Below are 27882 nucleotides of genomic sequence, written 5' to 3' on the forward strand. Positions count from 1 at the left end.
CCTAGCCAGTCTCCAGATCTCAACCCCATAGAAAATCTTTGGATGGAGTTGAAAGTCCGTGTTGCCCAGCGACAGCCCCAAAACATCACTGCTCTAGAGGAGATCTGCATGGAGGAATGGGCCAAAGAACCAGCAACAGTGTGTGAAAACCTTGTGAAGACTTACAGAAAACGTTTGACCTGTGTCATTGCCAACAAAGGGTATATAACAAAGTATTGAGAAACTTTTGTTATTGACCAAATACTTATTTTCCACCATAATTTGCAAATAAATTCATAAAAAATGTGATTTTCTGAAGAAAAAAAATCTCAATTTGTCTGTCATAGTTGACGTGTACCTATGATGAAAATTACAGGCCTCTCTCATCTTTTCAAGTGGGAGAACTTGCACAATTGGTGGCTGACTAAATAGTTTTTTCCCCCATTGTACATCTGGCAAGTCTCCATGGGCGCTCCCTGCCTTTGATGTTCATCACTTTTTACCTCAAGTCAGTATCCTGCCCATCACTCATGCTATCCTAAACATCACTAATCTACCTTGACATAATGGAATGTAGACTTCATGGCCCCAAACCACTCATCTCTTAACTCTTTCCCTGTCCTCACAATACTATGGCATGACATCATTATAGCATAAAAACATCATATCACCAGCTAACTAGCTAACTAGCTACTTGCTATTAGCCACCGTTAGCGGTTTTCACCCAGAACATCGGATTTTCTGCCGGAATAACTGAATCACTGGACCTTAACACCGGATCTAGCTAGCCGCAACCGAATAGATGTCGAATGGATGTTGCTGTAGGCTAATCACCACTGCCCCCGTAGCACCAGTTAGCCTTGAGCCTTGAGCTAGCCCCGGCTATCTACCTCTCTGTCTACCGGACGGGAGTAGCCAGCTAACTAGCTACTTGCTATTAGCCACCATTAGCGGCTTTTCTCCATTGTCCGTGGCCTGCACGACCTACCAGCCAGCTCTAGCCTGGACTATTATCGGCCAGTCTGCACTGTCTGCACAGCGTGTTATCGACCCAGAATCCTATCGGATTTTCTGCCGGAATCACTGAATCACTGGACCTTTAACACTGGATAATCGCAACTAGTTAACTGCAACCAAATGAACGTTGTTGTTGGCTAAACAGCCTTGAGCTAGCCTTGAGTCAGGCACATCTCCCGGCTATCTACCTCTCTGTCAACCGGACGGGACCTCCTAGAGTCGACACGGAGCCCTGCCGATCCATCACGACTGGTCTGCCAACGTAATCGTCTGTGGTTTCAACAGGCTTCCCGTTGCGACCACCACGAAGATCCATCTGCTAGCCCCGGCCCGCTAGCACACGCAAACTACAACCTAGCTTCCTGCTCGCTGTGCTGAAGCACCAATTTGAACTGCTCTCGGACTCACATATTGCTGTTCACTGGACCTTATGATCACTCAGCTGCACAGCTGATGCCTGCTGGACTGTTCCTTTACACAGTACCCTGTCCTGTTTATTCTGTTTAGCCTCAGCCCAAACTTTATTGCCATTACCAGTTGTTGTCTTAGCTCTCTCTAATAACACCTGTGATTGCTTTATGCCTCTCTCCCATGTCAATATGCCTTGCCTATTGCTGTTCCAGTTAGTTCTTATTATACAATTTCACTGTAGAACCCCAAGTCCCTCTCAAACTGCCTCAAATAGTTCCTTTGTTCCACCCCCATACACGCCGAGACCGGCTCAATCGGTGCCTCCAGTGATGCTATCTCTTTCATTGTTACCCAACGCTTAGGTTTACCTCCACTGTACTCATATCCTTCCATATCCTTGTCTGTACATAACGCCCTGAATCTTTTCTACAACGCCCGGAAATCTGCCCCCTTTATTCTCTGTACCCAACGCACTAGAAGACCAGTTCTTAAAGCCTTTAGTCGTATCCTTATTCTAGTCCTCCTCTGTTCCTCTGGTGATGTAGAGGCTAACCCAGGCCTTGCAGCCCCCAGTATCACTCCTACTCCCCAGGAGCTGTCATTTGTTGACTTCTGTAACCGTAAAAGCCTTGGTTTTCTGCACGTTAACATCAGAAGCCTCCTTCCTAAGTTTGAATTATTCACTGTGTTAGCACACTCCACCAACCCTGATGTTCTAGCAGTGTCTGAATCCTGGCTTAGGAAGGCCACCAAAAATTCTGAAATTTCCATCCCCAACTACAACATTTTCCGTCTAGTAGAACTGCCAAAGGGTTGCAATCTACTGTAGAGATAGCCTGCAGAGCTCTATCATACTATCCAGGTCTCTGCCCAAACAGTTTGAGCTTCTACTTCTAAAAATCCACCTTTCCAGAAATAAGTCTCTCACTGTTGCCGCTTGCTACAGACCCCCTCAGCCCCCAGCTGTGCCCTGGACACCATATGTGAATTGATTGCCCCCCATTTATCCTCAGAGTTCATACTGCTTGGTGACCTAAATTGGGATATGCTTATAACCCCGGCCATCCTACAATCCAAACTAGATGCCCTCAATCTCACACAAATTATCAACGAACCTACCAGGTACAACCCTAAATCCGTAGACATGGGTACCCTCATAGATATCATCCTGACTAACTTACCCTCTAAATACACCTCCGCTGTCTTCAACCAGGATCTCAGCGATCACTGCCTTATTGCCTGCGTCCGTAATGGGTCTGCGGTCAAACGACCACCCCTCATCACTGTCAAACGCTCCCAAAAACACTTTAGCGAGCAGGCCTTCCTAATTGACCTGGCCCAGGTATCCTGGATGGATATAGATCTCATTCCGTCAGTAGAGGATGCCTGGTTGTTCTTTAAAAGTAATTTCCTCTCAATCTTAAATAAACATGACCCATTCAAAAAATACAGAACTAAGAACAGATATAGCCCCTGGTTCTCCTCAGACTTGACTGCCCTTGACCAGCACAAAAACATCCTGTGGCGTACTGCATTAGCATCAAATAGGCCCCGCGATATGCAACTTTTCAGGGAAGTTAGGAACCAATATACACAATCAGTTAGGAAAGCAAAGGCCAACTTTTTCAAACTGAAATTTGCATCCTGTAGCACTAACTCCAAAATGTTTTGGGACACTGTAAAGTCCATGGAGAATAAGAGCACCTCCTCCCAGCTGCCCACTGCACTGAGGCTAGGAAACACTATCACCACCGATAAATCTACAATAATCGAGAATTTCAACAAGCATTTTGCTACGGCTGGCCATGCTTTCCACCTGGCTACCACTACCCCGGCCAACAGCTCTGCACCCTCCGCTGCAACTTGCCCATGCCACCCCCGCTTCTCCTTCACACAAATTCAGACAGCTGATGTTCTGAAAGAGCTGAAAATCTGTACCCCTACAAATCATCTGGGCTAGACAATCTGGACCCTTTCTTTCTAAAACTAGCCGCCAAAATTGTCGCAAACCCTATTACTAGCCTGTTCAACCTCTCTTTCGTAACGTCTGAGGTCCCCAGAGATTGGAAAGCTGCCGCGGTCATCCCCCTCTTCAAAGGGGGTGACACTCTAGATCTAGATCCAAACTGTTACAGACCTATATCCATCTTCAATCGAACGCTGCTGGCACCCGTCCACCCGACTAGAATCACTACTCTTGACGGATCTGACCTAGAGTATGTGGACAACTACAAATACCTAGGTGTCTGGTTAGACTGTAAACTCTCCTTCCAGACTCAAATTAAGAATCTCCAATCCAAAGTTAAATCTAGAATCGGCTTCCTATTTCGCAACAAAGCCTCCTTCACTCATGCTGCCAAACATGCCCTCGTAAAACTGACTATCCTACCGATCCTTGACTTCGGCGATGTCATTTACAAAATAGCCTCCAACACTCTACTCAGCAAATTGGATGTAGTCTATCACAGTGCCATCCGTTTTGTCACCAAAGCCCCATATACTACCCACCACTGTGACCTGTACGCTCTTGTTGGCTGGTCCTCACTACATATTCGTCGCCAAACCCACTGGCTCCAGGCCATCTATAAATCACTGCTAGGCAAATCCCTGCCTTCTCTTAGCTCATTGGTCACCATAGCAACACCCACCCGTAGTATGCGCTCCAGCAGGTATATCTCACTGGTCATCCCCAAAGCCAACACCTCCTTTGGCCGCCATTCCTTCCAGTTCTCTGCTGTCAATGACTGGAACGAATTGCGAAAATCTCTGAAGCTGGAGACTCTTATCTCCCTCACTAACTTTAAGCATCAGTTGTCAGAGCACCTTACCGATCACTGCACCTGTACACAGCCCATCTGAAATTAGCCCACCCAACTACCTCATCCCCATATTGTTAATTATTTTGCTCATTTGCACCCCAGTATCTCTATTTGCACATCATCTCTTGCACATCTATCATTCCAGTGTTAATACTAATTGTAATTATTTTGCACTATAGCCTATTTATTGCCTTACCTCCATAACTTGCTACATTTGCACACACTGTATATATATTTTCTGTTGTATTTTTGACTTTATGTTTTGTTTTACCCCATATGTAACTCTGTGTTGTTGTTTTTATCGCACTGCTTTGCTTTATCTTGTCCAGGTCGCAGTTGTAAATGAGAACTTGTTTTCAACTGGCTTACCTGGTTAAATAAAGGTGAATTTTTTTTTTCTTATTTAATATGAACAGTGGAGAAGGCAGAGGTTACAGTGGAGACAGCAGAGGATACATTGGAGAAGGCAGAGGTTACAGTGGAGAAGGCACTGTGACAGGTAGGCCGACATTGGCTGCAGCATAGCCTATGCTACAGTAAAGACCGAATGCGTGTCTAATTTACACATCTCCATCTTGCTTTCGGGGGTCACCATATTTAATTGCAGCTGCAGAGTTTTAAAACAGCCTATCACTCGAATATCAACTCTTTAAATCAGAGCATGCGCGAGCAGTCTCTCTCTCCATCAATTCCATTCAAATTGCATCCAAAATAGATAATCCTGTTAAAGACTGATATACTATATATGTCCTAGCCTACCTCTTTCAGTTAATAAATGAAATGCGTATACAGTATTTAGCTAATGAATGATGGGTTATGCATAATAAGCTTCTAACTTATAGCCTCTGTCTCTTGCGCAACAAGCACGCACCACTGGCCTCTCACTTTAAAAAAACGCTCCTTAGCTCTTGGAGTCCCATGCAGGAAAAGCTAGACTAGAATAGCTTGATGGATTATTTTTATTTTTTCATGTATTATACCAATGAACTATTCAAAGAGGGACGCAAGCGCTTGTTTGCTGAATGTTAAATACAGCAGCCAATAGAACTCATTGGTAGTTTGAAAGTAGAGCGAATGCGCGATGGTGGTAGGCTATAGCAGTTATTTATTCAGACCCATAACCATTCAATCTTTGTGAAGAGAAGTGAAAGCCATCTGCATCTCATTCTAGTCCTATATTATTCAAGGATGTCATTAGAATGATGACGATAAGGACAACAAAACTTATTTCATTTAACTGTTGAAAGCGAGGAAGGAATGAAGCAACAATAGAGAGAGAAAGAGGAGGTAGGCTAATAACATTAGGGGAAATATTATGAAGTGTATATATGCATCAGCCTACTAATTATACAAATAGGCCCTATTATATTTCAAAATTAAAATCAAATAGCCTATACTTGTAACTTTGTAAGCCGCATGTGCTGCACCAGAATCGCATGTTCTCTCAGCTTTATCATGGTTTGAATGATGTGCTTAATTCCAGTCCATATACAGTGCCTTTGGAATGTATTCAGACCCCTTGACTTTTTCCACATTTTGTTACGTTACAGCCCTATTCTAAAATGGATTAAATTAATGTTGTTCCTCATCAATCTACACACAATGCCTCATAATGACAAAGCAAAAACTGGTTTTTAGAAATGTTTGCACATTTATTAAAAATAAAAAACTGAAATACCTTATTTACATAAGTATTCAGACCCGTTGATATGAGACTCGAAATTCAGAACAGGTGAATCCTGTTTCTATTGATCATCCTTTAGATGTTTCTACAACTTGATTGGAGTCCACCTGTGGTAAATTCAATTGATTGGACATGATTTGGAAAGGCACACCTGTCTATATAAGATCCCACAGTTGACAATGCATGTCAGAGCAAAAACCAAGCCATGAGGAGGTTTGAATTGTCCGTAGAGCTCCAAGACAGGATTGTGTCGAGGCACAGATCTGGGGAAGGGTACCAAAAAATGTCTGCAGCATTGAAGGTCCCCAAGAACACAGTGGTCTTCATCATTCTGAAATGGGAGAAGTTTGGAACCACCAAGACTCTTCCTAGAGCTAACCACCCGGCCAAACGGAGCAATCGGGGGAGAAGGGCCTTGGTCAGAGCTCCAGAGTTCCTCTGTGGCGATGGGAGAACCTTCCAGAAGCACAACCATCTCTGCAGCACTCCACCAATCAGGCCTCTATGGTACAGAAGCCACTCCTCAGTAAAAGGCACATGACATCCCACTTGGAGTTTGCCAAAAGACACCTAAAGACTCTAAGACCATGAGAAACAAGATTCTCTGGTCTGATGAAACCAAGATTGAACTCTTTGGCCTGAATGCCAAGCATCACAGCTGGAGGAAACCTGGCACCATCCCTACAGTGAAGCATGGTGGTGGCAGCATCATGCTGTGTGGATGTTTTTTAGGGGCAGGGACTGGGAGACTAGTCCGGATCGAGGGAAAGATGCAAAGTACAGAGAGATCCTTGATGAAAACCTGCTCCAGAGCGCTCAGAACCTCAGACTGGGGTGAAGGTTCACCTTCCAACAGGACAACGACCCTAAGCACACAGCCAAGACAACGCAGGAGTGGCTTCGGGACAAGTCTCTGAATGTCATTGAGTGGCCCAGCCAGAGCCCGGACTTGAACCCGATCGAACATCTCTGGAGAGACCTGAAAATAGCTGTGCAGCGACGCTCCCCATTCAACCTGACAGAGCTTGAGAGGATCTGCAAAGAAGAATGGGAGAAACTCTCCAAATACAGATGTGTCAAGCTTGTAGAGTCATACCAAAGAAGACTCAAGGCTGTAATCGCTGCCAAAGGTGCTTCAACAAAGTACTGAGTAAAGTGTCTGAATACTTACAGTACCAGTCAAAAGTTTGGACACACCTACTCATTCAAGGGTTTTTCTTTATTTTTTACTATTTTCTACATTGTAGAATAATAGTGAAGACATAAAAACTATGAAATAACACAAATCAAATTATATTTTATATTTGAGATTCTTCAAAATCTAAAAACCTGTTTTTGCTTCGTCATTATGGGGTATTGTGTGTAGATTTATGAGGGGAAAAAAACAATTTAATCCATTTTAGAATAAGGCTGTAACGTAACAAAATGTGGAAAAGTAAAGGGGTCTGAATACTTTCCGAATGCACTGTAATACAGTATAATACAATACAGTACAATAATACAGTCCGCACTCAAAATGATTAGCCTACTGGAGCTTGTTTAATTTATTTACCAAGAGTGCATATAGCTAGCTACATCTATAGGCTTTTATTATTTTACTGTCGTGTGTAATGTGCAGTAAGTAGCCCACAATCATTTGGGCTTTTTTGGGCTTGGGCTCATAAAATGTCTAATGTAGGGCTCATAAAATATATTTACTGTATGGCTCATCAGGCTCAGGTAGCATCAGGCTTGAATTTTCGATCAAAGCTCTAATCAAATTCAGACATAGGCGTATTTATATGCTTTTGAATGACACTTCCGGTTTTGGCGGGACATTTTTTATTCTTGGGATGGAACATTTGTAAAATACTGGGAAAATATTCAACCCTAGCGGTAACTGGTAGGGGTTGACAGTAGAGGACTGTCACTGAGGCATGGTAACTGGTAAGGGGTTGACAGTAGAGGTAGGTAGCTTAGCGGTTAAGAGCATTGGGCCAGTAACCGAGAGGTTGCTGCTTTGAATCCCCGAGCCGTCAAGGTGGAAAAATCTGCTGTTCTGCCCTTGAGAAAGGCAGTTAACTCCCCAACTGCTCCCTGAGCGCCGATGACGTGGACGCTGATTAAGGGTATAATACAGAAGTCCTGTTCCTGTTGAATGCAGTCAGTTGTGTAACGGATTAGGAATCCCCCTTTCTTACCTCTCTGCAGACTGCAGCGATCTGGCCCTCGTCCATGCAGGTCTCAGTCACCACATCAGTCAGTGAACCTCCAGCCAGGTACTCCATCACCACCCATAGCTCATCCCCTACCAGGTAACTACAGACAGAGGAGGACAGAGAGATTCAGTATAGTCATTGCATGAGATGGTCATATTTACAGTAGCTGCTATACTTTAGGTTCTCCCCATCAGTAACCACAGTATGGTTAGGCTCACCTGTCCAGGTAGTTGACTATGTTGGGGTTTTTGTTTTCCCTCATCACCAGGATCTCATTGATGATGAGCTCCTTCTTAGGCTGCTGTTGGAGGTTCATCTGCTTGATGGCCACCTGAGAGAGGAACAACCACAAACACGACACTACATGGTATCTTCAGTGCTCTTCTGACAGATTACACAATTAATGTGCCAGAAGAGAAGGCTAATCATCAGGGTGACTGATAGACACGTAAGATGTTGCGGATTTTCTGAAGTGACTGTGGTAGTTAGTTTACCTCCTGGCCAGTAGCAATGTCAATGGCTGTGTACACAGTGCCAGATGCCCTGAGGAAACAAGAGAACAATGTATTAGTTCCACATAGAAACAAGTCCACATGCAAGGAGTTAGAACAGATCACCCAAGTTCTCAAAGTTTCAAGTTTCTAGTTTTTATTGTCACGTGCACTAGTAAAGTGAAATGCCTTTCTTGTCTGCTCCTTCCAAAACATGTCCCTCCACGGTACCCATCTCCATAATATTAGAGTTATGCAACTCTCAAGAGCCTGGAGGACATTTTTTTATTAACACAAGAATGCCCTTCAAAGAAACAATTACAGAATGTATTTGAATGCAAGCAGTTCAATGGCTTCCTTTCATAGATGATCAAGTACCATTTAATTTGGCCACCAGAGGGCAGCATTGACCATTGGCAGTTGGAAAAGGCAACACTAGTGTCCCTGGGTCAGTAATAACTAATAGGAGTAATTAACCTGTCAATAAGATTACCTTTCCTCTCTGATATCTATAAATGTCTTGCATGGCTTGCATGTGCACATTATACCACTTGCATATGTGGAGAATATCAAGAGCTCATTCTGCTATGCGTGTGCTTGTTTGTCTGAGTTACATTCAGAGTGTGTATGGGGTGCTCACCACTCTGTGATGTGTTTAGTGTATGACTTGTGTGTACAGTATCAAGTCTGTAATGCATACAGTTCATGACTGGCATATGAACCCACTCTGCCAAGTGTACAGTGTGTTTGAAGTGCCCTTATTAACATGTACAATATGATTTCTTGCAAAGTCTCTGTTCTGTACCATGTCCAGTATATGTACTGTTATTCTGATCCCTGTGCCACAGTGGTGTTGGGGCTCCACTGGAATCACAGATCTGATATTCCCTCTGCAGTAGCCTGAGCATCCTTTTAATCAGACAGACACAGATTACAGTAAACTGGAGGCAGGTTGCCTAGTGGTTAAGCGTTGGGCCAGTAACCGAAAGGTCGCAGGTTCGAATCCCCAAGCTGACTAGGTGAAAAATCTGTTGATGTGCCCTTGAGCAAGGTACTTAATGCTCTGGATAAGAGCGTCTGCTAAATGACTACAATGTAAAAAAAAATAATAAAGCTCTGTGTGTTTGGCACCCCCGGCTGGGGTACAGTAACCTGCACCTCTGTCCCAAGATGTCCCTCTCTCTGCCCTGACATTTTACACCTCTGAGTGCTGGAGGGCAGAGACATGGTGCTGTATCCCACCACCTTGCACTCTGCCCTTTGGCAAGACACCACAGGCACCTCCCTGGGTACAGCCTGGGGTAGTGTCAGGTTTATACCTGACTGAACGTCTCTTTGTTTTTATGATGCTTCCATTTCTGTATCAGCTCCAAGGGAATAGAACACAGTCCCATGGAGAATGCTGTAACCAGGAATATAACACAGTCCCATGGAGAATGCTGTAACCAGGAATATAACACAGTCCCATGGAGAATGCTGTAACCAGGAATATAACACAGTCCCATGGAGAATGCTGTAACCAGGAATAGAACACAGTCCCATGGAGAATGCTGTAACCAGGAATATAACACAGTCCCATGGAGAATGCTGTAACCAGGAATATAACACAGTCCCATGGAGAATGCTGTAACCAGGAATATAACACAGTCCCATGGAGAATGCTGTAACCAGGAATATAACACAGTCCCATGGAGAATGCTGTAACCAGGAATATAACACAGTCCCATGGAGAATGCTGTAACCAGGAATATAACACAGTCCCATGGAGAATGCTGTAACCAGGAATATAACACAGTCCCATGGTGAAGGCTGTAACCAGGAATAGACAGAGCCCCCTGCCAGGAGTCTGGTTTACTGTTTGGTTCCACACCATGAACTTTAGCCTAGTTTCTACTGCATTAACTTTACCAGTGCACCATGGCAGTCTAACCCATGCCTTGCCTGTCTTTTTGACAACAGTTTGTTTTGCTGCTGCAGAATGGCTTCATTTCGATAATGAGGTCTCACAGATTGACCTTATACAGAATGAAGTGGAACACTCATTTTACAAGTCACACTCCAGAGATTGAGTCAAGTCACACTTCTCTCTCTCTCACATCTCTCCCTCACTCTGTTCTCCTTGCCCTCTCTCTTCTTTCTTCTCCCTCCCTCCCTCCCTCCTCCCTCCCTCCCTCCCTCCCTCCCTGAGACCGTCAGGCTACACCAGTGTATTGTATTGTGAGTGTGTATGAATAATGAACAAGTGTTTCTGCAGCGTATCCCAACCCAGTCACTGATGCGCTGCAGCCAGCCAGGTAACACTCTGTTGTTAGGTAGCTGTGGAACTACTCCATGCTGATCATTGACTCATCAGGAAGCTTCTCATGTGATCTCCAGAGGTAATGGAGTGTGTGGTGGTAAGGCTACTGAGCTCAGGATTTGTTAACTGCTCACATCCTCAGGTAACATTTCCATGTGGGTTTAATCAGAGAGGTCTGTGAGAAACCACGGTTTAGTGTTCATATCCTTGTGCACGGCTGTTTTAATTTATAGACAGTGTGTGTAGATTGTCTGCCATTCCCACCAACGTTGATCATGGGAGCCCTTAGTGGTGTGTTAGACAGATGGAGTGTCTCTGCAGTGCTGGAGGGAGCTGACTGCTGCTGTTGTTGTATTCAGGTCTGAGGTGGAGGCAGTGGTGATGTCAGGGCTAAGCTCACCCCAGACTCCAGCTCTCCCAGAGAGAGAGAGAGAGAGAGAGAGAGAGAGAAGGCTGAGCTCATCTGGCCCGCAGCCATGCCTGAATAAAGTTACTCTCTACTTCTCTCTCAGACCCTTCAACCTCTTTCTTTCTCTCCGCTCTGTCTCTGGTCACTCCTGAGTGAGGCGTTGTCTTTCTTTCTTTCAGCTGGGCTGACTACCAAAGAGTACTTTGTTCCAATAAGAGACAGTAAGTAGCTAGTGGATTTGGATTGAAAGTGGACTTACCCTTGTCCTATTTTCTCAAAGCGTGTGTACTTCTTTTTGGGGTCCCCCACACTCACAATGCTCCCTGAGAGGACAGAGAGAGGTGATTAGTGGAGAGTGTCTCTAGGTCAGGCTGAGGTAGGCATGCACACACAGCACGACCATGGAGAGGGCAACCCTGCATTACACACACGCTCCTCTGCCCATGCCATTCAGGGATGTGGCCCGCTGTGGGGCCTCGTACTAATGGCAAAATACACTGCTGCATGCTGGGAGGTTGGCCTGCACAGTAGAGCACTGCTGATGTTTTGGACAGGGGCACATGCAGACACTGCAGAGAGAGCAGTACTCTGACTATAGAGGGGCGCTTGGCCGTCCTAAGGCTGTAATCTGTGGCTTACTGAGCAGCCCACACTAATCACTGCAATAGGATGAGTTTAGAGCTGAGAGGTCTGGACACATCACAGTACAGTCACAGCACAATCTCTATGGGTCTCTCCATGCTCCATAGGTCCACAGAGAGACAACATACTCAGTCGCTCCAGAATCTCCTCATCTGTCATCTTGGACTTCTTCCTCTGCCGATCAGTGTTGCGGTACAGAGTGCTGGATGTGTTCTCCGGCTGGACCTGGGACTCCGGCGGGGTTGTGACCTCCTTCACAGGGGCGGGAGGCGCCAAGGGTTCGATGACAGAGCGGGTGTAGATCTGTAAGGAGAGGCGCAGGACACAGTCACAGTCAGAGAGGAGCAGGACACAGTCACAGTCAGAGAGGAGCAGGACACAGTCACAGTCAGAGAGGAGCAGGACACAGTCACAGTCAGAGAGGAGCAGGACACAGTCACAGTCAGAGAGGAGCAGGACACAGTCACAGTCAGAGAGGGGCAGGACACAGTTAGAGAGGAGCAGGACACGGTCAGAGAGGAGCAGGACACAGTCAGAGAGGGGCAGGACACAGTCACAGTCAGAGAGGGGCAGGACACAGTTAGAGAGGAGCAGGACACGGTCAGAGAGGAGCAGGACACAGTCAGAGAGGGGCAGGACACAGTCAGAGAGGGGAAGGACACAGTCAGAGAGGAGCAGGACACAGTCACAGTCAGAGAGGGGCAGGACACAGTCAGAGAGGAGCAGGACACAGTCACAGTCAGAGAGGGGCAGGACACAGTCACAGTCAGAGAGGGGCAGGACACGGTCAGAGAGGAGCAGGACACAGTCAGAGAGGAGCAGGACACAGTCACAGTCAGAGAGGAGCAGGACACAGTCAAAGAGGAGCAGGACACAGTCACAGTCAGAAAGGATAGGACACAGTCCCAGTCAGAGAGGGGCAGGACACAGTCACAGTCAGAGAGGGGCAGGACATAGTCAGAGAGGAGCAGGACACAGTCAGAGAGGGGCAGGACACAGTCAGAGAGGGGCAGGACATAGTCAGAGAGGAGCAGGACACAGTCAGAGAGAGGAAGGACACAGTCAGAGAGGGGCAGGACATAGTCAGAGAGGAGCAGGACACAGTCAGAGAGGGGCAGGACACAGTCACAGTCAGAGAGGGGCAGGACACAGTCACAGTCAGAGAGGAGCAGGACACAGTCACAGTCAGAGAGGAGCAGGACACAGTCACAGTCAGAGAGGAAGGACACAGTCACAGTCAGAGAGGGGCAGGACATAGTCAGAGAGGGGCAGGACACAGTCACAGTCAGAGAGGGGCAGGACACAGTCAGAGAGGAGCAGGACACAGTCACAGTCAGAGAGGGGCAGGACACAGTCACAGTCAGAGAGGAGCAGGACACAGTCACAGTCAGAGAGGAGCAGGACACAGTCACAGTCAGAGAGGAAGGACACAGTCACAGTCAGAGAGAGGAAGGACACAGTCAGAGAGGGGCAGGACATAGTCAGAGAGGAGCAGGACACAGTCAGAGAGGGGCAGGACACAGTCACAGTCAGAGAGGAGCAGGACACAGTCACAGAGGGGCAGGACATAGTCAGAGAGGAGCAGGACACAGTCAGAGAGGGGCAGGACACAGTCACAGTCAGAGAGGGGAAGGACACAGTCAGAGAGGGGCAGGACACAGTCAGAGAGGGGCATGACACAGTCAGAGAGGGGAAGGACACAGTCAGAGAGGGGCAGGACACAGTCAGAGAGGGGCAGGACACAGTCAGAGAGGGGCAGGACACAGTCAGAGAGGAGCAGGACAAGCATACTGTACAACTCTGTACTGAGTTGAGTTGTTGAGGTGATTAGACTGTAAGCCTTCCTAAGTCTTCGATCGGTAACATTGTGTTAAGTCATTGTTTATAACCTCAGAGTGACTCACAGATTTAGTGTGCTCAGGTCGAGGTGCGATGACAGGTGGTAGCTCATCGTCCTCTTCCTCCTCTTCCTCCTCCTCCTCCTCCTCATCCTCCTCCTCCTCTGACACAGGGGGCGCTATAGGGGGCTCTGTCGATGTCTTTGCACCCTGAAGGGTAAATCAAGGTTTCAGTGAGGAGGTCTGTAGTACGTTGGACTGTGACAATCTGAAACGCTGGGACAGCTGCGTCACAAGTATTATTGTCAATGTTTAGTCCAGGGACTCCTAATGTTCCATGTAATGAAGCATGTCCATGCTTTCAATAAACACCTCCTTAGACCATACCATTACAACAGGGTGTTCAGCTGTGAAATAAGATACGGTAAAACAATAAAAAAAAAAAAAAATCCACAGTGTAATCAGGAATGTCCAATCCAATATGATCAGCTTGATTAAACCTGGGCCCGTATCCACAAATCTAGGATCTGTCCATATAATATTATTTATTATGATCCGAAAGGCAAAACTGATCCTAGATCAGCACTCCTACTCTGAGATGCTTTGTGGATACGGGCCCTGGACAGGAAAGCTACTAGAATGGCTTGTGATCATATGGGCTGAGGTATGTACCAGACAGAGAGTGTGGTATGACATGGTGGGATGTGCTCAGAGGGTGGGGGTGTGTGGGGTGGGGGGATATGTGGTACAGTAGTTACATTTTACAGCAAAAACCATGACAGCTATATGAGAAAACAAGCTAGAACAAGGCTAACAGGGATATTCTCTGTTGTGAGGTGTTTCATAGAACTGCATTATACAGCATACAGCTGGGCCTAGAGAGCCAAACATGCAAAACGACCCCTAACCCAACACTCCAACCATAGCCACTAAAAACAGCCTTATAATACAGTAGGTCACATACCTATTCTGAGGGTGGATCAGAGTGCCATGCAAAGGCAATCCCTGTCACTACTCTCTCCTCTAAAATGGGTTTCAATGTCTCTCACCTCTGTACTGTACTCCATCATCTGGGTGACCACTTGGACTGTTCTGTACAGTGGGATAGATTTAATCCATCCCTAGCCTAAGCATGCAACATAGGATGGCAAAGAATAGCCAAAGCAGCGCAGCATTTCAGTAGTGGTGATTAGCGGTGGGCTATTGGTGCCAAGCCAGAAGTCCGTCGTGTTCTTCACTCCCTTCCCCACATAGCCAATATGTGCCTGCTTTAATAGTCCATCAGCGGTTTAGATCTGACCACATGGCCCAGTAGACATCTGTTAGCTAGCGCTGCTTATCATTAGCCAGCTAGCCTCTCATCTCCACTGCCTTCTTCAACTCTGTCTGTGCTATGAATCTGGGGCAGTCTTCAGAACACTGACCCCTATTGTCCCTCATGGTAGCACAGACAGAGCCGAACAAGGCAGTGGAGATGAGAGGCTAGCTGGCTAATGATAAGCAGCGCTAGCTAACAGGTTTCTACTGGGCCACGCGGTCAGATCTAAACCACTGACTATTAAAGCAGGCACATATTGGCTATGTGGGGAAGGGAGTGAAGAACACGTGTTCAGACATGCAGGATTTTGACGATCATAATAGCCCTCTTAGGCATGCGCCCCTGCCCTGACAGTTTAAGGATGGGCCATTTGGAATTGTTTAAGGAAATGCTTACGACAAGTGGTGAAGTAGCGAAGCATCCATTACCTTGAAAATTGGCCAGATCCAATTATGCCCCCCCACAAACAAAATTTAAATATAGAGAGTGAAGCGGTCTCTAAAATCTCAAACATTTGGTGGATGGTAAGTCATGTTTATTGGTAAGTCATGTTCATTTCCATCCAATAGAGCCTGCGTATCTGGGCAAATCTAGCATCAACAACATTAGGAGTTCAAAATGGTTCAATTTAGTGTTCAGCCAATGTACAGTCGTGGTCAAAAGTTTTGTATTGGTCTTCACAAAGTTTGCTGCTTCAGTGTTTTTAGATATTTTTGTCAGATGTTACTATGGTATACTGAAGTATAATTACAAGCATTCCATAAGTGTCAAAGGCTTTTATTGACAATTACATTAAGTTTATGCAAAGAGTCAATATTTGCAGTGTTGACCCTTCTTTTTCAAGACCTCTGCAATCCGCCCTGGCATGCTGTCAATTAACTTCTGGGCCACATCCTGACTGATGGCAGCCCATTCTTGCATAATCAATGCTTGGAGTTTGTCAGAATTTGTGGGTTTTTGTTTGTCCACCTGCCTCTTGAGGATTGACCACAAATTCTCAATGGGATTATGGTCTGGGGAGTTTCCTGGCTATGGACCCAAAATGTCGATGTTTTGTTCCCCGAGCCACTTAGTTATCACTTTTGCCTTATGGCAAGGTGCTCCATCATGCTGGAAAAGGCATTGTTTGTCACCAAACTGTTCTTGGATGGTTGGGAGAAGTTGCTCTCGGAGGATGTGTTGGTACCATTCTTTATTCATGACTGTGTTCTTAGGCAACATTTTGAGTGAGCCCACTCCCTTCGCTGAGAAGCAACCTCACACATGAATGGTCTCAGGATGCTTTACTGTTGGCATGACACAGGACTGATGGTAGTGCTCACCTTGTCTTCTCCGGACAAGCTTTTTTCCGGATGCCCCAAACAATCGGAAAGGGGATTCATCAGAGAAAATGACTTTACCCCAGTCCTCAGCAGTCCAATCCCTGTACCTTTTGCAGAATATCAGTCTGTCCCTGATGTTTTTCCTGGAGAGAAGTGGCTTCCTCACTGCCCTTCTTGACACCAGGCCATCCTCCAAAAGTATTCGCCTCACTGCGCGTGCAGATGCACTCACACCTGCCTGCTGCCATTCCTGAGCAAGCTCTGGTGGTGCCCCGATCCCATCAACTTTAGGAGACGGTCCTGGCGCTTGCTGGACTTTCTTGGGCGCCCTGAAGCCTTCTTCACAACAATTGAACCTTTCTCCTTGAAGTTCTTGATGATCCGATAAATAGTTGATTTAGGTGCAATCTTACTAGCAGCAATATCCTTGCCTGGGAAGCCCTTTTTGTGCAAAGCAATGATGACGGCACATGTTTCCTTGCAGGTAACCATGGTTAACAGAGGAAGAACAATGATTTCAAGCACCACCCTCCTTTTAAAGCTTCCAGTGTGTTATTCTAACTCAGTCAGCATGACAGAGGGATCTCCAGCCTTCTCCTCGTCAACACTCTTACCTGTGTTAACGAGAGAATCACTGACATGATGTCAGCTGGTCCTTTTGTGGCAGGGTTGAAATGCAGTGAAAATGTTTTTTTGTGGATTAAGTTCATTTTCATGGCAAAGAAGGACTTTCATCTGATCACTCTTCATAACATTCTGGAGTATATGCAAATTGCCATCATAAAAACTGAGGCAGCAGACTTTGTGAAAATTAATATTTGTGTCATTCTCAAAACTTTTGACCACGACCGTAGAGGTATGCGGAATGTAATATGGAGGAGTTACCTTGTCAAATAATGCGCTGCAGGTTCTAAGGCTGACAGGAGGCCCAGACGACAGCAGTCGGTTCTGAATGTGAAGGTTGAAAATGGGAGGATTTACTGAACACAGACCCACACAACATTACAGAGCAATGAACTATAGAGGGATGGGGGAGAGCAGAGGGTAGGGGACCGCTACGGAGAGATGGGGGGAGAGCAGAGGGTAGGGGAGCGCTACGGAGAGATGGGGGAAGAGCAGAGGGTAGGGGACCGCTACGGAGAGATGGGGGGAGAGCAGAGGGTAGGGGACCGCTACGGAGAGATGGGGGAGAGCAGAGGGTAGGGGACTGCTACGGAGAGATGGGGGAAGGTAGAGGACAGGGGACCACTACGGAGAGATGGGGGAGGGTAGAGGACAGGGGACCACTACAGAGAGATGGTGGAGGGTAGAGGACAGGGGACCGCTACAGAGAGATGGGGGAGGGTAGAGGGAAGGGGACTACTACGGAGAGATGGGGGAGGGTAGAGGACAGGGGACCGCTACAGAGAGATGGGGGAGGGTAAAGGACAGGGGACCACTATGGAGAGATGGGGGAGGGTAGAGGACAGGGGACCGCTACAGAGAGATGGAGGAGAGAAGAAGGGGACAGGGGACCACTACGTAGAGATGGGGTAGGGTAGAGGACAGGGGACCACTACAGAGAGATGGGGGAGGGTAGAGGACAGGGGACCGATACTGAGAGATGGGGGAGGGTAAAGGACAGGGGACCACTATGGAGAGATGGGGGAGGGTAGAGGGCAGGGGACCACTACAGAGAGATGGGGGGAGAGCAGAGGGCAGGGGACCACTACGTAGAGATGGGGGAGGGTAGAGGACAGGGGACAGCTATGGAGAGATGGGGGAGGGTAGAGGACAGGGGACCACTATGGCGAGATGGGGGAGGGTAGAGGACAGGGGACCACTACGTAGAGATGGGGGAGGGTAGAGGACAGGGGACCACTACAGAGAGATGGGGGAGGGTAGAGGACAGGGGACCACTACAGAGAGATGGGGGAGGGTAGAGGACAGGTGACCACTACAGAGAGATGGGGGAGGGTAGAGGACAGGGGACCACTACATAGAGATGGGGAAGGGTAGAGGACAGGGGACCACTACGTAGAGATGGGGGAGGGTAGAGGACAGGGGACCACTACAGAGAGATGGGGGAGGGTAGAGGACAGGGGACCACTACAGAGAGATGGGGGAGGGTAGAGGACAGGGGACCACTACGTAGAGATGGGGGAGGGTAGAGGACAGGGGACCACTACAGAGAGATGGGGGGAGAGCAGAGGGCAGGGGACCACTACGTAGAGATGGGGGAGGGTAGAGGACAGGGGACAGCTATGGAGAGATGGGGGAGGGTAGAGGACAGGGGACAGCTACGGAGAGATGGGGGAGGGTAAATGACAGGGGACCGCTACGGTGAGATGGGGGAGAGCAGAGGGTAGGGGACCGCTACGGAGAGATGGGGGAGAGCAGAGGGTAGGGGACCGCTACGGAGAGATGGGGGAGAGCAGAGGGTAGGGGACCGCTACAGAGAGATGGGGGAGGGTAGAGGACAGGGGACCACTACGGAGAGATGGGGGAGGGTAGAGGACAGGGGACCACTACGGAGAGATGGGGGAGGGTAGAGGACAGGGGACCACTACGGAGAGATGGGGGAGGGTAGAGGACAGGGGACAGCTACGGAGAGATGGGGGAGGGTAGAGGACAGGGGACCACTACAGAGAGATGGGGGTGGGTAGAGGGCAGGGGACCACTACAGAGAGATGGGGGAGGGTAGAGGACAGGGGACCACTACAGAGAGATGGGGGAGGGTAGAGGGCAGGGGACCACTACAGAGAGATGGGGGTGGGTAGAGGGCAGCGGACCGCTACAGAGAGATGGGGGGAGGGTAGAGGGCAGGGGACCACTACAGAGAGATGGGGGTGGGTAGAGGGCAGGGGACCGCTACAGAGAGATGGGGGAGGGTAGAGGGCAGGGGACCACTACAGAGAGATGGGGGTGGGTAGAGGGCAGGGGACCGCTACAGAGAGATGGGGGAAGGTAGAGGACAGGGGATCACTACGGAGAAATGGGGGAGGGTAGAGGACAGGGGACCACTACGGAGAGATGGGGGAGGGTAGAGGGCAGGGGACCACTACGGAGAGATGGGGACTTATTTCTATCAGTATCTAAATACACATGAATGGATCCTCACATATCAACTGAAGAGAGATTTTCATGGGTGAAGAGACACAAATCATGTTTTGGGGACCTTCTGCTGATGACCAGACCTAGCTGCTGACCTAGAGATGGCAAGGTGATCACTAGCGTGATATTAGTGGCAGAACATTTTGCTTCTGCACATTGACATAATGCCACCATATGGCACCTACCACTGTATCCCTGCACATTGATATGAAACTGGTAGCGACCTTGTATATTGCGTACATTCTTGTGTGTTTTACTCCTTGTGAGTTTTTATTCTTAGGTTTGTTATAAATTCTTTTTTATCTTTTGATATATGACCTAGTATTTGAACACTGCATTGTTGAGAAATAGCTTGTAAGACCTGTTGTATCCCGTTCACGGAACAAATAAACTTTGATTTGATACATACAGTATATCAGAGAGCTGACCGATTGAGAGGTGTGGTACCTACTGCCTGGCTCTGAACCAGCTCCTTATTGAGAGGTGTGGTACCTACTGCCTGGCTCTGAACCAGCTCCTTATTGAGAGGTGTGGTACCTACTGCCTGGCTCTGAACCAGCTCCTTATTGAGAGGTGTGGTACCTACTGCCTGGCTCTGAACCAGCTCCTTATTGAGAGGTGTGGTACCTACTGCCTGGCTCTGAACCAGCTCCTTATTGAGAGGTGTGGTACCTACTGCCTGGCTCTGAACCAGCTCCTTATTGAGAGGTGTGGTACCTGCTCTATCAACACTTCATCAGGACCCTTAGAGTGCTGGGAGTCAACAGGCCGGCGCCACCGCCTGGGAAAACCAGCATTCTCCAGACATAACAAAACCATAGTAGAGAAAAGGCCTCCGTTCACCGACTATTCACACCCAAGCCAGAGGTAAAGTACCAACAGACAGAAAGTCTGAATGCAGGTGAGTGCACACAACCCCTGAGAGTCTTCTCTCTCAGTCCACCATTTACATTACACCGATGAAACATTACTCAGACAGCGACACAGCCCAGAGACAGTCCTTTGGCTGATTTCCAAAGGGACGCTTATACTCTGAGACAGTCATGTGAGGTCATGATAATGTTAATGGGCCCAGCGAGAACACGCAGTCTGGCTTACAGTGCTTTCAAAAACTCCAGAGCACCCTACAGCTGACGAGAGAGTACTACACAGACTATAAGCTCACATTTGTTTCTCTTTCAATAAATGCGGGCTAATTAGTTGTTAAGAGGAAAGAAACATGTTTGAAATGAAGTAGCACTTACCAGAGTGTTGGCTGCTATGTATCCATGTGCTGATTTGTCTGAAAGAGAAAGGAATCATTGCCAGACGTCCCATTCTCTTACATTAACAACACACTGACAGTTAAATATATCCAAGACATGAAAAAGTGTGCGGTCACAGAGATGAGGTCACAGAGCGGATCTGACCGCATGTACTGTAAATATTCAAAGCTTTAGCTCAGCACAGCAGCATATTTTCCCTATTTCAATTATTCAGAAATGTAAGGCAGAGAGATGATCTGAAACAGCGTCTGGCTGTTGTGTGTTTGTGTGTTCTTACCTCCGGAGGTGAAGCTCATGTATTTCTGGTTATTGACCGTCTCTTTGGAGTCGTAGAACTTGAGCACGTCCAGCACGGCCTGAGGGTTCTTCTTCTGTTCCAGCTTGGTGATGTTGGAGGTCTGAAGGAGCCGCGCCCACTGCTCTGGGATGCCCTGGGGGAGAGAGGTTACAGGTCATAGGTCAGAGGTCAGATCCACTCTGTGACCTCATAGCTACCATGGTTATTTTTAACATGTAGTGGTAATATGGGCCATTTAAAGGTATACTCAAAACCTTCACTGTACACCTTCCTTGTCTGTGATGTACCGTATACTGTTTAAATATATTCACTGGAACGTTGATCTGTCAAGGATGTACTTACAGTGAACTCCCCTGTAACAGCGTCAAAGCCGACATGGATGGTGTGCTCAAAGTCTGAGGGCAGGGAAATCTCAGGACGCTCCTTCTCCTTCTTCTTGTTTGCTGCACAGGGGAAAACAAAAATAACATTCAGATCTATTTCTAATACATAGTACACTGAGATTTTAAAGAGATACATTTTCAAATCAGTGTGGTATTATTCCTGAGCAGAGATTACAAATATTTTTAGAACAAGAACTGTGTTTACACGGATTATATGGCTCCAACAACTTTTATATAACTCAGATTGTTTCACTCTTTGCTGAGGGCGAAGCTAAATATAAATACAATACCCATATCTCAAATTGCATAACTTAGAGGGGGCTCCTAACTGTCATAAAGCTGTGATGTTACTCTATCACTGATCAACTGGTTCCTTGTTGTCACTGGACCTCGTGAGCCAGTGGTGATGTCTAGGGCACACAGTTTAGGTCATGAGGTCAGGACAAGCTCATGCAGGACTCTAATTCTACAGTAAAATGTGATATGCAGCTGTCTGCTCACTCTTGTCTCCCCCAGGGAAGATGGAGCGCAGGCGGACCTTCTTGTTCTTCTCTTCAGGAGCCATTGGGAGAGGTTTGGAGCCGTGATTCACTGATGTAGAGTCTCGGGAACTACTGTTCATTCTCAAGGGAGGGGCTGGCGGTTTCTCTTCAATATCGACTCTATCGGACATCTTTAGTAACACTCACAATCTCCTAGGAAGAAAGAAAAACAAGAGAGATGGAAGTTTAGCATGGTGCTATGATAGAAAATAAATGAAGAGATTCTTAGGATCAAAGTGGAAAATGAGAAGAGGGCCGTGCCTACAGGCTCTTCCCTGAGATATCAAAATATACTAAAGTCCACCACTCCCTCTGCACTCTGCAGGCTTTCAACAAATCAACAACCAGCCCCCATTTAGAGACGTATTTTCAATCTCAATAACTGGATCAAGAAATGTGAGGAATGTTGTAATGGTTTTGAACTTGAGTACAAATTCTGTAACTCATATGAGTTGCCTTAGACTTCATCAGGAGTTCAACATAACGCCACTCTCGTTCCTAATCTTTTTCTTGAAGGAAGGCCTCTGTGTTCAGGAACTACTCAGTGTAATGTTTTATATCTGCCGTGTGCCAAAGAAAAAACAATCCAATCACAAGACTCACAGACTGGAAAACATCTAGCTATAAAACCATGTTTAAATCTAAATGACTACATTCAACAGAAGCTCTGAACTAAGTAGATTAAACATCTTTGCTGAGATGCTGTTTCAATCATCGTCTGCCAAAATGATGGAGAGAAACTGACAGTATAGAGACTGCAGCCCATCGACCTACATTCATATAGGAGGAGATAAATCCACCAGTACACATCTGACTTCATCTGGCAGCATCTGTAAACAGACTATCTAGTCCTCAGCATAGTCAAACCCTTGCATCCCTGATTGACACATATTCTCATGTAACATCATGGACTACTGCAGTTTGTACTGTAGTTTGTAGCCTATTTATAGTATTCTGCGTGTAATATGATAATCCGAGATTCAGCCAAGCCTCAGTTCAGACAGACACTCCCAGTTATAGAAACACTGACATTCAAATCAATCAATGTTTATGACACAACATGTTTCAGGAACATAGCTCACCATTACGGTGCCTGTTACATTGTGTTCCATTACATTATGGTGTATGTTACATTTCACACAACATTCTCTCAGGCATCTCTGTCCGAAATGTCAATATGTGAGGCGGACGTTTGGGCCAGCGATTTAGAATGTGTGTTCAAGTCATGGCTGCTCGGCTGCAGTTAGGGTAGGACCCAGTTAGGGTAGGGCCCAGTTAGGGTAGGGCCCAGTTAGGGTAGGGACCAGGTTAGGGCAGGGCCCAGTAAGGAGCTAACAGGTTAGGGCAGTAATATAATATGAAGCAGAGGTTCTTATTTTTCTCTGCTGCTCTGTTCCATTAATATTGCAGCTGCAGGCTTTAGGGAGCCCTCTCCTGGAGCACCGGCACCAGGGTAATATAATGAGATTGACAGGAGCATGCTCTGCATAGGAAACAGTGGGCACTGTAGGAATAGAAGCAGCATACAGAACAGTGAGCCAGACCTGCAGCTTGCAATAGAGCAGCCCCCTAGTTAGGGATTCCAACTACATCAGGAACATTGGCCTATTTAGGTAATGTGGAGAGGGCACTCAGATGAAGATGGGAAAGTCATCTGAAAGACTCAGAGAGGATAAATCTGTTTAAGTAAAGGTTAGGCTCAAGAAGGTATACTAATTGTCATCCTGAACCCTGTGCACTACAGATTAAGATGATGAGAAAACAGCTACAGATTGAGTTAAATTACAGTAATTCCCTCTCCAATGTAAACAAGTGAAAGTCAATGAAGAGCAACCTTCAAGATGACAGGACATTTTTCTCAGGCTGTTAGAAGTATGTGAGCTAATGAGCTGTTTGGTGCTAGAATCGTGCTATTGATGTCCAATGGCTTTGTTCGACTGTGAAATCACAACCGGGACAAAGAGAGAGAGAGAGAGAGAGAGAGAGAGAGAGAGAGAGAGAGAGAGAGAGAGAGAGAGAGAGAGAGAGAGAGAGGGAGAGAGAGAGCTGGGCTACATGTTCATATCTCTCATCCCCTCTTTCATCCTCAATCCCTCCATCCTCCATCTTAGGATCTTTTCACAACCTTGCCCTGAGGCCCATCATGTGATGTACAGTCCAACAGTCTCCGATTCAGGGCCTGGCACACAGCCTCTCAGAGTGGAGACCTACATTAGTAGACAAAGACCACCAGGCAGCACAGGATGTACTCACGGACCACGGGCAATCTCTCATATATAGAGGTAGAAGGAACCTTTGAGACATCAAATATCTGTGTGTGTGTTTTTGGTTTTACTATCCTTTTGGGACCAGAAGTCCTCACAAGGATCATAAAACAAGAATAATTTGGTGGGGGCTAGAGTTAGAATTAGGGTTAGGGTTTGCTTAAAGTTTAGGGTTAGGTTTAGGATTACGGAAAATAGGATTTTGAATGGGAATCAATTGTTTGGTCCCCACAACGATAGTAAAACAAATGTGTGTGTGTGTTAGTGTGTGTGTCTATGTGTTGATTAGAAGCCTACAGTTGAAGTCGGAAGTTTACATACACTTTGGTTGGAGTCATTAAAACTCCTTTTTCAACCACTCCACAAATGACTTGTTAACAAACTATCGTTTTGGCAAGTCGGTTAGGACAATTTTTCCAACAATTGTTTACAGACAGATTATTTCACTTATAATTCACTGTATCACAATTCCAGTGGGTCAGAAGTTTACATACACTAAGTTGACTGTGCCTTTAAACAGCTTGGAAAATTCCAGAAAATGATGTCATGGCTTTAGAAGCTTCTGATAGGCTAATTGAAATAATTTGAGTCAATTGGAGGTGTACCTGTGGATGTATTTCAAGGCCTACCTTCAAACCCAGTGCCTCTTTGCTTGACATCATGGGAAAATCAAAAGAAATCTGCCAAGACCTCAGAAAAATAAATGGTAGACCTCCAAAAGTCTGGTTCATCCTTGGGAGAAATTTCCAAACGCCTGAAGGTACCACGTTCATCTGTACAAACAATAGTACGCAAGTATAAACACCATGGGACCACACAGCCGTCATACCACTCAGGAAGGAGACGCGTTCTGTCTCCTAGAGATGAACGTACTTTGGTGCGAAAAGTGCAAATCAATCCCAGAACAACAGCAGAGTAGGACCGTGTGAAGTTGCTGGAGGAAACTGGTACAAAAGTATCTATATCCACAGTAAAACGAGTCCTATATCGACATAACCTGAAAGGCCGCTCAGCAAGGACAAAGCCACTGCTCCAAATATAGAACTGTTTGGCCATAATGACCATCATTATGTTTGGAGGAAAAGGGGGCACTTGCAAGCAGAAGAACACCATCCCAACCGTGAAGCACGGGGTTGGCAGCATCATGCTGCGGGGGTGCTTTGCTGCAGGAGGGACTGGTGCACTTCGCAAAATAGATGGCATCATGAGGAAGGAAAATTATGTGGATATATTGAAGCAACATCTCAAGACATCAGTCAGGAAGTTAAAGCTTGGTCGCAAATGTGTCTTCCAAATGGACAATGACCCCAAGCATACTTCCAAAGGCAAAATGGCTTAAGGACAACGAAGTCAAGGTATTGGAGTGGCCATCAAAAAGCCCTGACCTCAATCCTATTATTCTGACATTTCACATTCTTAAAATAAAGTGTTGATCCTAACTGACCTAAGACAGGGAATTTTTACTAGGATTAAATGTCAGGAATTGTGAAAAACTGAGTTTAAATGTATTTGGCTAAGGTGTATGTAAACTTCTGATTTCAACTGTAGGTGTTTGTGGCTAGTTTGTTACATCCTCAGGCCTCAGCATGGAAAAACTGTGTTTTCAGTTTTAATACTCTAAAGTAGCTATGTCCCTGGACTGAAACAGTCAACACAAAGCTACCTCCTGCACTTGTTTGGGTATTGGTGAGGCATGCTTTCACGGATTCAGCCGAGGCTGCCCCTCCTCCTTGCTTGGGCAGGCTTCGGCGTTCGTCGTCCCCGGAGTACTAGCTGCTACCGATCTATGTTTCTGTGTTTGACTTGTTTTGTCAGATTGGTCTTTATTGTGTACACCTGTTTCCCATTATGTTGTATTGTCTTCCCTATATAACCCTCTGTCTTTCATTGTGTGTTGTGTGTGATTGTATTCGTCATCGGCAGTAGTTCGTGTGCGGGTTGTTTTCCTCCCTGTGTGGAGGTTGTTTATACTCTGGTTACTTTCGAGTAAAGTACGTTTCCAGTAAGCTCTGTGTCCTGCGTTTGACTTCGCCTACCGCATTCACTGACGCTCTGACAGAATCACACAACTTACATGGAGTCAGCAGGAGCAGCGGTGCCAGCAGGATCAATGGAAGAACGCGTACAACAACAAGCGGCCATGATCCAGGCTCTCGGCACCGCCATGGAAGGTGTAGTGAACACCATGGAGCGATGGGAGAGAGGAGGTCTGCCTACACCTCCTCCGATTACACCCCCACCATCATCGATACCCATCGCTTCACCTCCGGGGTCCAGTGGGATTCGGCTCTCGCTCCCGAGGGCTTATGATGGCACAGCTGCCGGGTGTCAAGGTTTCCTGCTCCAGGTCGAACTCTACCTGGCAACCATCCACCCGGTCCCCTCGGGATACGAGAGCGTGTCCGCCCTCATCTCCTGTCTGTCCGGCAAGGCGCTGGAGTGGGCCAACGCCGAGTGGGGGGGAATAGACGTCGCTTCTGTCAACTATGCGGAGTTCACCCGCCGCTTTAGGGCGGTATTCGATCATCCACCAGAAAGAAAAGCGGCGGGTGAGCGTCTATTCCACCTCAGACAGGGGAGGAGGAGAGCGCAGGAATTCGCACTGGACTTTAGGACTCTGGCTGCCAACGCGGGATGGAATGAGAGGGCCCTCATTGACCACTACCGATGTAGCTTGAGGGAGGACGTGCGTCGGGAATTGGCCTGCAGGGACACCAACCTAAGCCTGGACCAACTGGTGGACATGTCGATTCGCCTGGATACCCTGTTGGCAACCCGCGGACGTCTGGATCCGGGGCCGTCCATTCCATCCCCCAGCACTTCCGAGCCGACCCCTATGGAGCTCGGAGGTGCTGGTATGAGGGAGACCAGGAGAGGGGCCGTCCCCTGCACACTCTGTGGCCGCAGAGGACACACTGCTGGTCGGTGCTGGGGAGGGTCTCCCAGGAGTCGAGGCGGTAGGCAGCGCACTGATGAGCCATTCCAGGTGAGTAGGCACCCAACTCACCCAGAGCTCCCTGTTGCGCATATGTGTATTAATGTTGTGTTTCCCGAGGTTTCTCCTCATTCCCAGCATAAGGCGCTAGTCGATTCAGGCGCAGCTGGGAATTTTATCGATCGTCAGTTTACCTATAAGTTAGGGATTCCTATTGTTCCAGTTGATGTGCCCTTCCCTATCCATGCCCTAGATAGCCGCCCCTTGGGGTCAGGGTTGATTAGGGACGTCACAGCGCCTCTCAGGATGAAAACGCAGGAGGGCCATGAGGAGATAATTAGATTGTATCTGATTGATTCTCCTGCGTTTCCCGTGGTGTTGGGGCTTCCCTGGTTAACTTCTCATGACCCCAACATTTCATGGCAACAGAGGGCTCTCGAGGGATGGTCTGATCAGTGCTTGGGGAGGTGTGTAGGTGTTTCCGTAGGGGCAACGACGGTGGAAAGTCCAAACCAAGTTCCCACCATGCACATTCCGCCTGAATATGCCGATTTGGCTCTCGCCTTCTGTAAAAAGAAGGCGACTCAATTACCACCCCATCGACAGGGGGATTGTGCAATAAGCCTCCATGTAGGCTCTGCGCTTCCCCGAAGTCATGTGTATACTCTGTCTCAG

At 47.1% G+C, this 27882-nt stretch overlaps 1 protein-coding gene across 2 annotated transcripts in view; it reads right to left on the reverse strand.

The window, feature by feature from the left end:
* The window catches only part of LOC121541885 (serine/threonine-protein kinase PAK 3), a 63997-nt gene that overhangs the window by 6602 nt on the left and 29513 nt on the right, over positions 1 to 27882 (reverse strand). The window contains exons 2-12 of one of the 2 annotated variants that reach the window (XM_041851250.1): positions 21968 to 22161; positions 21426 to 21526; positions 21063 to 21216; positions 20765 to 20802; positions 17313 to 17375; positions 13854 to 13997; positions 12078 to 12252; positions 11567 to 11630; positions 8603 to 8651; positions 8327 to 8439; positions 8091 to 8208 (exon numbers count right to left, since the gene is read on the reverse strand). In XM_041851250.1, coding sequence (XP_041707184.1) covers positions 8091 to 8208; positions 8327 to 8439; positions 8603 to 8651; positions 11567 to 11630; positions 12078 to 12252; positions 13854 to 13997; positions 17313 to 17375; positions 20765 to 20802; positions 21063 to 21216; positions 21426 to 21526; positions 21968 to 22139 — 1191 coding nt within the window. In that variant the 5' untranslated portion in view covers positions 22140 to 22161. The remainder of the gene's footprint in view (positions 1 to 8090; positions 8209 to 8326; positions 8440 to 8602; positions 8652 to 11566; positions 11631 to 12077; positions 12253 to 13853; positions 13998 to 17312; positions 17376 to 20764; positions 20803 to 21062; positions 21217 to 21425; positions 21527 to 21967; positions 22162 to 27882) is intronic. The other variant, XM_041851251.1, reaches the window with a different exon arrangement.

This window comes from Coregonus clupeaformis, chromosome 27 (assembly GCF_020615455.1).
Source record: "Coregonus clupeaformis isolate EN_2021a chromosome 27, ASM2061545v1, whole genome shotgun sequence".
Lineage (NCBI taxonomy): Eukaryota > Metazoa > Chordata > Actinopteri > Salmoniformes > Salmonidae > Coregonus > Coregonus clupeaformis.